Genomic DNA, 12,757 nt, shown 5'->3' with positions numbered 1-12,757 from the left:
CCATCAATTGAGCGTTATAAAAATCGTGCTGAGGAAAAAAAATGTGGTTAGAAACTCTTGACTAATGTAAAATATACATTACGTTTCATTTTACTTCGATAATGCTTGTTTCATAAATGTTGTGACAACTTGCTACAAACCTGTCTAACATGCAAAAAAAAAAGTCACACCACATTGAGCGTATGCGAGCCACCTTCTGTATTCTTTGGTTGGCTACTGAAACTCAGGAGCAGTGCATTCCATTTCCACAAAATCTTTGGGAGGTCTCGCGGCACACCGCTCACATCCGTAAATACTCCTGCATAAAAGTAGTGACATCGGCAGTCTCCTCCCCCGCCGTGTTATGATTGGTTACTACTGGCTGCCTGGGACAAACGCGAATGGCCTAAGTCTCCGTCACTCAGGCGCCCTTGTTCTCGCTGGGAGGAGAGGGGAGGCTGAACCTCAGGAGCTAATTGTAACTGAGCGGAGTGAAACAGTCATTGAATTGGTTTGGAGTTGGAGCGAGGCTTTGCGAAAACTTTTTTATGTAGCTTTTTTTTATCATAATTGAAATTGTTCGTTATTTGGACTGACCATCTTGGGTCTTTTGAAAATCTCGAATTACGGAATACAGAGTTTGGTCTTTGGGCTTTATGGCTACGAATATCGAACCTGTCTATGGACTTTCTGAAGATGAAGTAAGTATACCGTGTCACATGCGGAGCCGGAGGCGGGGGAGGGGAGGAGAGGGGTGGTTCACACTTGTCATTCTCGCTTTTTGACATTTTAGCACTCCAGACCCGATGTGAATTCCAAGATGGAAATGGGAACAGGAAAGGGGTGGGGTGCTGTCCTCATCCAGACTGTGTCTTTTGTGACGGTCCCATACCAATTCAACCTCCTGTTTGTAGTTGGGTACTCGGGGAATATATACAGCATATTTGTATTTCATTATGATATCAGTTGTCATCAGCTGTCCTTGGAGAGAGTATCCCATGGAATTGTAACTTTCCCTTAATACCGTATTTTGTGTTTTTTTAGCTGTTAATCATTTCGTGATGTATGTGGACGTGACCAAAGGTGTGCGCTGCCTCACCTTCAGCTGGGTTACACTCCGGAATTCTCCGAGTGCACTTTGATTTGAATTCCGCGTAGGATAGTGTCAGCCGAGCTGTTACGAGAGAATGGGGTTGCCGAGGAAGTCCTTTCCTTTATTTCATTACTGTCGCGGACTCCCACGAATGACCTCTGCGTGCATTTGTTAATTTATTTTTTTACACTTTAGACTGAAGGGCGGACTCATTTGCCCCCAGACTTAAGAAAACAGCAAGCTTAGTCAAGGCCGCGGGGTTTGTGGGGAGCCACCGATGAGCTCTGGTCGGTGTCATTATTGTGGACCCAAGTCTTCAGTGTGACTTCTGCTGCAGCACGACTTGATGAATCGTTGGAGCATTCCGTTTGTTCCTTTCGTCGTGACATGCGCTCCGAACTTGTAAATTTCTGCACTTTTGTCCGAGGTATCCGCGTGGAATAACAGTTGAGTCTCTGATATATAGATATATTTTGCAGCGGGAGGAGGAGAAAGAGAGGTGCGGTTTTTCGAGCGAGTCGTTTCCAGTTCCTTCATAATGAGCACCCCCACCACCCCCTCCTCTTCACTTTCACTGTCGCGATCTTCACGGCCATTCTGTGGGGATCCTGTGTGGCTAAGATCGCAGAGGCTGTGGATTCCGTGCCACCTCTCAGTTCTCTGCGGGCACTGTTCTTTTTACGGCTTTACCCACAGCACGTTTTTTGAGCTCGATGGGGCCGCAGGGAAGCGAAATGTGACTAGCGATATCATTACTATGATATGCTGTCCTCGAACCCCCTCCCCCATTCTGTCTGAGATTGACCACGCTCAGCAGTATTGCCCGGCCAAGGCATATAACAATAACTCTCGGCATTCTTTTTTTCTTTTGCTTTGTACTGATCATTGCATGGAATCGGTAGAATCCCAAACACTTCCTCCCCCAACCCGTGAATGTCGGTTCTGTCATATGGATAGACACTTCGCCAGGCAAGCGATCTTTAACTGTCATTGCCAAAGTGATAACACAAGGCACTAAATAATAATAATAATAATGACAATACAAACGCGGGCGCGCGCGTGTGTAGTGTGTTTGCGGATTTGTCACGTGCTCTGCTCTGTAAATTTATACAGAGGGTAAACAGGGGCGCACAGGGACTTCACGTCATATGCACATTAGGCAGACCCGTCTCCCAGCGCGCAGCCTGGCGGAGAGCTCCGGTCCCCTTGCCAATTTGCCGTGATGTTACATTGATTGGCCACAGGAAAGTAAACCATCCATCCAGGGCAGTTCTGATACCCGCCGTACGCGCGATGCACCTGGGTTAGGTACCAACATCTCATCATCCCGTTTAAATATACGGGTTCTTAAAATCGGTTAAGAGATTTTTTTTAATTGCCCTTTTATCCTGATTTTTGTTTTTGATAGAACATTTGTCTGCTCTCCTTTGTTTTGCGTGGCTGTATAAATTACCTTTCCTGCATGATACATTGCTGTAACAGTTTTTAGCAATTGTGCTGACAGACATATTTACCTGTCTGGTAGAACAGTAGTTTGCACTGCTGGTTTCTGGATTCTTGGATCTATAACACCATTGGATAGGCTTCAGCTTCCCTATGACCCTGCTCAGGATAAAGCTTTGCTTTTGGAAAATTTATGAATGGATGGGTTAGAATCCTGCATCCAGTCATTATCCATGTGAAGGTCGCACTTTCTCCCAATATTTGTGTGAGTTTTCTTCAGGGTACTCCAGTTTTCCACCCACTCTCTTAAAAGTAACAGTTCTCTAATGATATTTTACAGGGTTGTGTAGTTCTTTGTAAAAAGTATGCTTGACAAAGAACCATTTCATTATATGAGGGGCACATTACATTTGAATTTTGTTCTTTGGGCTTTGAAAAGGTTCCTAATTTGAGGACAAATTAGTGTGGAATTACAAAAAAAGGACAGAACAAGAATTGATACAGTCAAACATACAACAAAAGTGGGAGAGATTTCTAGACAAGTACAGGAACGTAGGTTTGAGTGGTATGGGCATAGGATGAGGATAGATAATGAATATGAGGACAAAGAGTGATGGGAATAGAAGTACAGGGGAAGGGAAAGCAAAGAAGTCTAAAGCAGAGGTGGATAGATAAAGTTAAAAAAAGGTCTGAAGGAAAAGGGTATGACAGGGGAGTCAGTGCAGGAACGAGCTGTATGGAGAAGGTTGATCAAGTACATCAACCCCACACAGAAGTGGGAAAAGATGAAGTGGAGGAAGAAGAAGACAAAACAGGTCTTTAATGCATAGACGCCTACTGACAGATCATAAAAAAGATGAACTCAGCCTGCTTTATTTTATGCAGCCAGGGTCATCTTAAAATCAGCAACAAACTGTTATTTCACAAATCCGTTATCATCTATGCTTGGAACATCTAATGAATTTAAATAAAATCCAGGTTCTTTTTTTAGAACTATAATGTGGATCATTAATTTGGGAATCAAAAATGGTTCCCCTCTAATATTGCACTGAACAACCATTTTAGTAAGAGTGTATGGCATTTTTAAGAGTGTATGGCAGGATGCTAACAGTTTGTGAAAGCCTGAAAATAGCCTGAGTAGTTCAATGCAGCAAGAATCTTTTAAAATCAGGAACCAACTGGCATTTAAAAAATCTTTATTATATATTCATGGAGGATGTTAGAGATCTAAATAAATCATGATTCTTTCTGTAACCATCATGTGGACCATTCATTTGGGACCCAAAAAAGGTTTTCCTATGGCCTTATGTGGAAGAACCACTTTGGCTCCTTTATTTTTAAGAGTGCACATCCACTAAGATTAGGTTACCTGGGGTGTCCATGTTTGGCCGCAGTGTGGGTCAGCACGATACTGGACTGGTGCCATTTGTGGCATCACTAAACTAAAATGCAGAAATAGGCTTGAGCCCTCAGTGCATTGAGGAATATTTTGGACAGAATGAATACTAGGTTCTGTGAAATGTGACCATAAATAATTAACTATACCATGAAATACATTTTCCTTGCATATTTCCTTTTGAATTTATTTATTTCTTCATTTGTTTATTTTAGTGAAACATATGCCACATGAAAATAGAGCTCTGAAATGAAAAGCCATCACAGTTGATGGGGAAGGCTCCAGCGAGTACAGTTTTTTTTTTTTTTTGAATGGCTGAATCATGAATAGAATGAAAGTAAGCCTTTAGCTGTCAATTGCCACAATTATAGCAGTCACTTCAGGTGCAAACTCCTGATGATGAATTCCGAGTTTCTTGAATTAAAGTGCCCACTTCGCACAGTAATTCTGGCAGCTTTTTCTGGCACTTATATCCAATGCGCACAGTCACAACAGTGAGCAGGTGCATGGGCCCCTGGATTTCCAAGTCAAAAAAGCACACAGTCCTCTCTGCGGACAATTCACCAATCAGAAAACAGTGCATGATAGAGCCCACCCTCTCAACTTTCAACGATTGAAAGTGACAGTTTTCATTTCAGGGCTTATTTCATGTTGTGTGCAGTGTCACCAAAAGAAAGAAAGAAATTAAATATATAAAGTAATGGACAACAAAAAATAAATATATTTTGTGATACATTTAATTATTTATTTAATTTTTTTTTGGATTTTATTGATTTTAATAACAAATAACATGCCATACAAATAAGTCAAGTTTTACAAGGCTTGGTTCAAAACAAATCAACCCCCACCCATGAAAAAGAGAGCTAGGCTAGCAGAGTAAAATTTTAAACTAGTAAAAATAAGTAAATAGATAAATTAATAAATATAAATAGATAGATACATTTAATTATTTAAACTTGCATTTCATGTTGTTATTATTTTATTGTCACATTTCATAGTACTTTTATTTATTTGCATATTTATCTAATCATTTAATTTTGTTCTAAATATTCCTCTGTATCCTCTGCTCCTAAATTTGATTATGTGGGTTTAAGTTTAAGAATTTTTAGTTAAAATTGCAGCTTGGATTTTTTGGAAAGATTTGATTGATACTTCATGAATGGTACAGCCTTCTTTTTTATTGTAGATTTCTATATTGTTCAGTTTACCTTTATCTAACTCTACGTTGTTCCCTCTGTCGAGCTTCTTTGTTGTTCCCTCAAGCTTCTTTGGCCTGTTTTTTGAGAGTTATTCTAATGTTCTAAATATTGTAAGGTGACAGAATCACTTTGGGTGCTATCTTGTTGCCCTTCATATGTAGTTATTTATTCAAGAATATTTTAGTTATAGGATATGTAAAGAATATTTTTATTTCATTCACCAATCTATAATATTAAAACTTATAAATATGTTTCATAAACCATGTCAATCGTGCTTTTCTACACTGGGATTTTGAATACTGAAAAGAGGCAAATACCGTTTTTTAATGGATAAATATTGTTGTGTGAAAAATAATAATAATATAATAAAATAATAAAAAAATGAATAGTCTTGCCTAAAATATATTTGCTCAAATTTCAGTGTGTACATTGCCTGTATGAAGTGTGGTCATGTTCACACACTCCGTACTCTGCAGGACATTTCATCTTTATTTGCTCGTGTGAGATCAATTATGTCTAGGCCACAGATGTACATACCACATAACTAGCATTTCTTATTAAAGATCTCTTTGTTTATGTCAGTTCAAGGTGTGATGTATATGTGATTTATATGTACAGTGGATATAAACAGTCTACACACCTCTGCCAAAATTGCAGATTTTGTATAATAAAAAAATGAAACCAAGATAAATCCTGTCAGAACTTTTCCACCTTTATTTCCACCTTTATTGCAAACTTGCAGTCTATACAAAGAAGGTGAAAACAATTCAGGAACTGTTTAGTGAAACAAGGAAAAAAAAATCGTACAAAAATCTGGTTGAATTAGCGTGTACACCCTTTAATAAACAAGGATGTGGCTGCATTCAGAGTCAACCAATCACAATAAGTCTCATCTCAAACAGTAGTTAGCATACACCTGTCATCAATTAAATTAGCTCTGATTGAGCTCAGATAAAGTTTGGCCGTTCCTGGAGGATAATTCTGATATCCTCTTGGTTGCAACATACTCCAAAAGCCATGGTCTGCGAAAAGCTTTTAAAATATGAATGGGAATGGAGTACAAAAAAGTATCCAAAGCATTAAACATCCCATGGAGCACAGTAAAGACAGTCATCAACAAGTGGAGAAAACCTGGCTCAACAGTGACTCTACCAAAATCAGGATGTCCCTCCAGTATTGAGGAGAAGACAGGAGAAAACTGGTCAGGGAGGCCACCAAGAGGCCCACAGCAACATTAAAGGATCTGCAGGATTTCCTGGCAAGTACTGGTTGTTCTCCACATGTGACAACAATCAGTCGTATTCTTCATATGTCTGAGTTTTTGGGGATGGTAGGAAGACAAAAGCCTTTTGTCACAAAGGAAAACTTCCAACCCCAGCTAGTTTTTGCAAAAAGGTATACCCAGTCTCAACCAACCATGTGGAACAATGTATTATGCCCCAGATGAGACTATGGTTGAACTATTTGACCATAATTCCTAAAGGTATGTTTGGTGCAAAAAGAACACAGCACATCATCAAAACAGCACCATGCCCACAGAGGAGCATGATGGAGGCAACATCATGCTTTGGGACCCCTTTTCTTCAACTGGAACTGTGGCTTTAGTCAAGGTAGATGGAATTGATAATACCTCCAAGTATCAGTCTGTTTTGGTGCAAAACCTTTAAGCATTTGCTAGGAAGCTGAAGATGAAGAGAAACCACACCTTTCAGCACGATGACCCAATGCATACATCAAAATCAACAAATCAGTGGCTTCATCAAAGGAGGATCAATGTTTTGGAATAGTCCAACCAGAGTCCAGTCCTTAATCCAATTGAAAACCTGTGGGGTGATCTGAAGAGAGCTGTGCACAGGAGATGCCCTCATAATTCGAGAGATCTGGAAATGTTTTTCAAGGAAGAGTGGGCAAAAATCGCCAAGTCCAGAAATGCCAGACTGAGAGACTCTTACCCAAAAAGAGTGAGTGCTGTAGTAAAATGAAAAGTGCTTCAACTAAGTATAGGGTGGTCCAGATCTAACTATGCAATTATTGCATTGCATTAAAAGTTGCATAGTTAGATCTGGACCACCCTGTATTAGTTTAGGTGGTCTGCACACTAATGCAACCAGATTTTTCTGATTTTGTTTTTTTCCTTTTTTCGCTAAACAGTTTCTGATTTGTTTTCACCTTGTTTGTATAGATTGCAGTTTTACAATAAACGTTAAATAAGTTCTGACAGGACTCATCTTGGTTTCATTTTTACTTTCTTATATACATTGTATAGAGAAAAGCATAGGGATCGTGAAAAAATTTGACCTCGAGATTTTGATGAATCTTGACATTTTAGACCTTCCTGAGTCCGAACATACCATTTTTGAAATGATGCCTGTCTGTGTGTAAACACAAAAACTCAAAAACACTTTGACCTGGTCAATGAGATTTTTTACACCAACTTTATATCAGAAATTAGGAATGCTATCAACTTTTGGGCCACTTCCATCAACCGAAAGTGGTACTTAAACTGAATACTTTTGTGAATTTTCAAGTAAACTATGGTTATAATTACAGATAGATGATTCAGATTTTGTATAGATATTTTTAATGATAAAAGCAAACGGATACAAAATTTGAGAAAAATTACTCAACCAAAAGTAGTTTTATTTAAAGAACCATCTGAATTTTTTGTATCATGGAAATATAAATGTGTACATGATATTAAAAACTGAATTCAATAATTATTATTCACTTTGTTAATTTATGCATAATCAGTTTAATAATAACGTGTAAACATTGAACATGCCATGTAAATATAAAGATGTATTGGGAACAATAAGCTGCTGCGTCCCCGTCATGTTCCTAGTAATACATTTCATTTTATGTTTTTCTTTTATTATTTCTGCTAACATTATCACAATTAAATATAGCTAAATGCAGTTTTACCTAAAGTAATTCATTGCAACAAATATTATCTAATGCTAACACTTTTTCTATGTTTTTAGGTGACTATAACTCTTTTTACTTTGCACGTAATCTAGGTAATGCATATGTAATCATGAAGAAATTCCACCGCCGCTTCCGACCTCCCTAAGTGTGAAAATATCGTTTTAATATAAAGTTTGATTATAAATAGAAATAAATGATTGTGTATTGATATTATCAATTACTTATGATGAGAAACAAAGAGATATGATATTTGTGAAATACTGTGCAACTAGAAGTGGTTCTGATGATCTGTTCCTCTATTTCAGTATATGAGAAAGTCGAGGGGAGAACACTCCTGATTTTTTTTGTATTTCACAATATCTGTGATTTTTGGCAGAGGTGTGTTGTCTTTTTTTATAACCACTCTAAGTATATATTTTAATAAGGTGCATTCTCTGCTCTCATGTTTTATTATACACCGTACAGCAGAGCTTACTGATGCTAGTAGCACATAAACAGTATGAGCAATTTTTCTGCTGATGAGCCTTACAAACAGGGATTATGGAGTTATGCTTGGAAGAATAACCACTTGAGCAGGAGAGATGTCACTTGGTCATATGACAACTTAAACTGATGACACCCACCCCCCCAATCCATCATGGGTTTGAAGGGTCATCAATAAAGGCAGCCCAGAAGGATGGAGGTGGCATGCATAACTAAGCAAGCTATTAGAATACAATATCAAAAAATAACATTGCAGCTAGATGGAAATCTCATTTTCTCGCAAAAGTTCATTTTATTGAAAAGGGCATTTTAAATGAAAAATGTGAGTTTTGTCAAAAAAAAAAATCTTTGCCTTATTGTTAATTATGATTATGTTAGGATGAGTTCTTGTGGCTAAAACATAAGGAGGGCATGTTTCTGTTGAAGGGTTTGGGTTAATATTAATGCAGTTTAGGGGAAGAAGAGAAGATATTGTATTAACATGTACTGTACAGTATTATATATATATATATATATATATATATATATATTCAGTATATATATACAGTGCATCCGGAAAGTATTCACAGCGCATCACTTTTTCCACCTTTTGTTATGTTACAGCCTTATTCCAAAATGGATTAAATTCATTTTTTTCCTCGGAATTCTACACACAACACCCCATAATGACAACGTGAAAAAAGTTTACTTGAGGTTTTTGCAAATTTATTAAAAATAAAAAAAACTGAGAAATCACATGTACATAAGTATTCACAGCCTTTGCTCAATACTTTGTCGATGCACCTTTGGCAGCAATTACAGCCTCAAGTCTTTTTGAATATGATGCCACAAGCTTGGCACACCTATCCTTGGCCAGTTTCACCCATTCCTCTTTGCAGCATCTCTCAAGCTCCATCAGGTTGGATGGGAAGCGTCGGTGCACAGCCATTTTAAGATCTCTCCAGAGAAGTTCAATCGGATTCAAGTCTGGGGTCTGACTAGGCCACTCAAGGACATTCACAGAGTTGTCCTGAAGCCACTCCTTTGATATCTTGGCTGTGTGCTTAGGGTCGTTGTCCTGCTGAAAGATGAACCGTCGCCCCAGTCTGAGGTCAAGAGCGCTCTGGAGCAGGTTTTCATCCAAGATGTCTCTGTACATTGCTGCAGTCATCTTTCCCTTTATCCTGACTAGTCTCCCAGTTCCTGCCGCTGAAAAACATCCCCACAGCATGATGCTGCCACCACCATGCTTCACTGTAGGGATGGTGCCAGGTTTCCTCCAAACGTGACACCTGGCATTCACACCAAAGAGTTCAATCTTTGTCTCATCAGACCAGAGAATTTTCTTTCTCATGGTCTCAGTGTCCTTTAGGTGCCTTTTGGCAAACTCCAGGTGGGCTGCCATGTGCCTTTTACTAAGGAGTGGCTTCCGCCTGGCCACTCTACCATCCAGGCCTGATTGATGGATTGCTGCAGAGATGGTTGTCCTTCTAGAAGGTTCTCCTCTCTCCACAGAAGACCTCTGGAGCTCTGACAGAGTGACCTTCGGATTCTTGGTCACCTCCCTGACTAAGGCCCTTCTCCCCCGATCGCTCAGTTTAGATGGCCGGCCAGCTCTAGGAAGAGTCCTGGTGGTTTCGAACTTCTTCCACTTACGGATGATGGAGGCCACTGTGCTGATTGGGACCTTCAAAGCAGCAGAAATTTTTCTGTAACCTTCCCCAGATTTGTGCCTCGAGACAATCCTGTCTCGGAGGTCTACAGACAATTCCTTTGACTTCATGCTTGGTTTGTGCTCTGACATGAACTGTCAGCTGTGGGACCTTATATAGACAGGTGTGTGCCTTTCCAAATCATGTCCAATCAACTGAATTTACCACAGGTGGACTCCAATTAAGCTGCAGAAACATCTCAAGGATGATCAGGGGAAACAGGATGCACCTGAGCTCAATTTTGAGCTTCATGGCAAAGGCTGTGAATACTTATGTACATGTGCTTTCTCAATTTTTTTATTTTTAATAAATTTGCAAAAATCTCAAGTAAACTTTTTTCACGTTCTCATTATGGGGTGTTGTGTGTACAATTCTGAGAAAAAAAAATGAATTTAATCCATTTTGGAATAAGGCTGTAACATAACAAAATGTGGAAAAAGTGATGCGCTGTGAATATTTTCCGAATGCACTGCATGCATATATATATATATATATATATATATATATATATATATATATATATATATATAATATAATATTTTCTGATGTGTCCAGTCTATTATAAAATTTTGCTTCTCCATTCCACAAAATGTTTAAAAATTGGGAAAGGCTTAATTTATAGTTTGCGGTGTTTTCCAGTGGGTTGGTGGCTTTACACTTTATTATTTGTCAGCCATTAGAGATGGAACAGTTAGCAGACTGAACAAGTGAGATGTTTTAGTGGCAGTTCAGTGCACATGTGAAGAATTGTGACGCTTGTGTAAACATGTTCTTAGTGCTTAGCCATGTGTTTTGAATGTATCAGTGCACAACATCTGTGTCACAATTAAACAGCAGAAACTGAAATGTGGGTACTTAACCTGAGCACCCCTATTGACCTGTAGTTTGAACAACAGTAAACTAGGCGAAAGTTTCCTTCCCTACAAACTTTTTGTGAAAAATAATTTTAAGGTGTGAAAAATTAGGAAGACTTTAGATTTTCAGGTATTTGCTGATTTTACCAAAGGCAGTCTTGTTGTATGTGCTGCACATGCAGTGTCTCTACTTCCTTCAGTGACAAGGCTAGACAGGCAAGCCTACCTCCCCCTCATTCTCACCACATTCTGCAGGGGTACCATCAAGAGCATTCTGACCAGTTGTATCACTGTCTGGTTTGGGAACTCCAGTGTCTTTGACCACAGGGTCCTACAACAGATAGTGCACAGAGCGGAAAAGATCATTGGAACCTCTTTGCCCTCCATTAAAGACCATCTTTAACTAGTGTTACATACCTCTGCAAAGCCAACAGTATTCTGGAGGACTGCTCCAACCCACCCATGGCCTATTCATCCCACTTCCATCTGGCAGAAAGCTCTGCAGCATCTGAACCAGTTCTGTCCCGTTCTGTAACAAGTTATATCACTTGGCTGACTGAACACTGAACTCTATACTGCCCTCCTCTGCTCAGGTCTGCTCCTAGTAGTTTATTTATTTGCAGTACATTTGATACATTTGCTACCACTGTTCCCTTGATTTTTTGTTGTTGTTATTTATTTATTAATATCTTTTCCAATTTTTTGCTGCATATTCATTTACCTATTACATGTAGACCTACACTGATCTACCTCCCTATAATCCCGGTATTTTTGCTAATCTGGTACTAGTTTTGGATCGGCAATGGGGGGTGTGAAGGTTACCAGTTGAACTCCCATTTGCACCACACTTCGCACCACATCTCTCTTCATAGCTGCCTTCCTGATGTGCCCTGTATAAATCACTTCAAAACAATAAGAGGGAGGGTACTACTGTGAAGTCGTGAGAATGTCAAAACTATAAGGGAGGGTGGGGGGGCGAAGCAAAAAGATGGAGGGGTCCCCTGTGAAATCCAGCATGCATAGAAGGCAACAAGAGGTGATGAAGTGGGAGCCTGTGAACTCCTGATCATGCTGCAGTTTGCACCACCACATCTCTCTTCCTAGCCGCCCCTCAGGTACACCAAGCATGTCAAAGCCACAAGGGGTGGCGATTGAGAGAAAGCATGACCTTTGCTTCCGATACAGAAAAATACCAGAATGCTGGTAAAGTACTGTTTTTAATTTGGGGTTTTTGGTACCTTTCCAGTACATGTACATCACTTCATTAAAATTTCATTTTGTTCTTTATTTACTGTTTTCAGTTTCCTTAATTATCCAACGTATAGTGATTTACATGATATTTTAAAGTTAAAATGAAATGTTTAGCTACTGTTAGAGGTGATCCTTCTGTGATCCAGAAATTTCGCTGATCTGGCACTCTTGAGGTCCCAATGGTGCTGGATTAATGCAGGTCCAACTGTGTTTTTTAATTTATACATAGTATAGTGTAGCACAGTTTGTCACTTGTGTTGCGCTTGTTCTTTGTTTATGCATATATCACACCGCGGTCCTGGGGAACATCACTTCATACTATTGTATGGCTGCAATAGTGTGAATGGATAGTATGACAATGAAGCCACTTGACTATTTTTTGAGCTGTGGTTATTAATACATTTCTGCAAAATGCTTCTTCTTTGGCTTTCATGGTTGCATGA

At 39.1% G+C, this 12,757-nt stretch overlaps 1 protein-coding gene across 3 annotated transcripts in view; it reads left to right on the top strand.

Annotated features, from left to right (window-relative positions):
* Positions 1-431: 431 nt before the first annotated feature.
* The window catches only part of nedd4l (NEDD4 like E3 ubiquitin protein ligase), a 555,383-nt gene continuing 543,057 nt past the window's right edge, over positions 432-12,757 (top strand). For 2 of the 3 annotated variants that reach the window (XM_051928330.1, XM_028802511.2), the window contains exon 1: positions 432-680. In XM_051928330.1, coding sequence (XP_051784290.1) covers positions 636-680 — 45 coding nt within the window. In that variant the 5' untranslated portion in view covers positions 432-635. The remainder of the gene's footprint in view (positions 681-12,757) is intronic. The other variant, XM_028802516.2, reaches the window with a different exon arrangement.

This window comes from Erpetoichthys calabaricus, chromosome 5 (assembly GCF_900747795.2).
Source record: "Erpetoichthys calabaricus chromosome 5, fErpCal1.3, whole genome shotgun sequence".
NCBI classification, from domain to species: Eukaryota; Metazoa; Chordata; class Cladistia; order Polypteriformes; family Polypteridae; genus Erpetoichthys; species Erpetoichthys calabaricus.
Note: the sequence above shows the minus strand (reverse complement) of the source record. Positions and strands in the feature narration are given on the sequence as shown.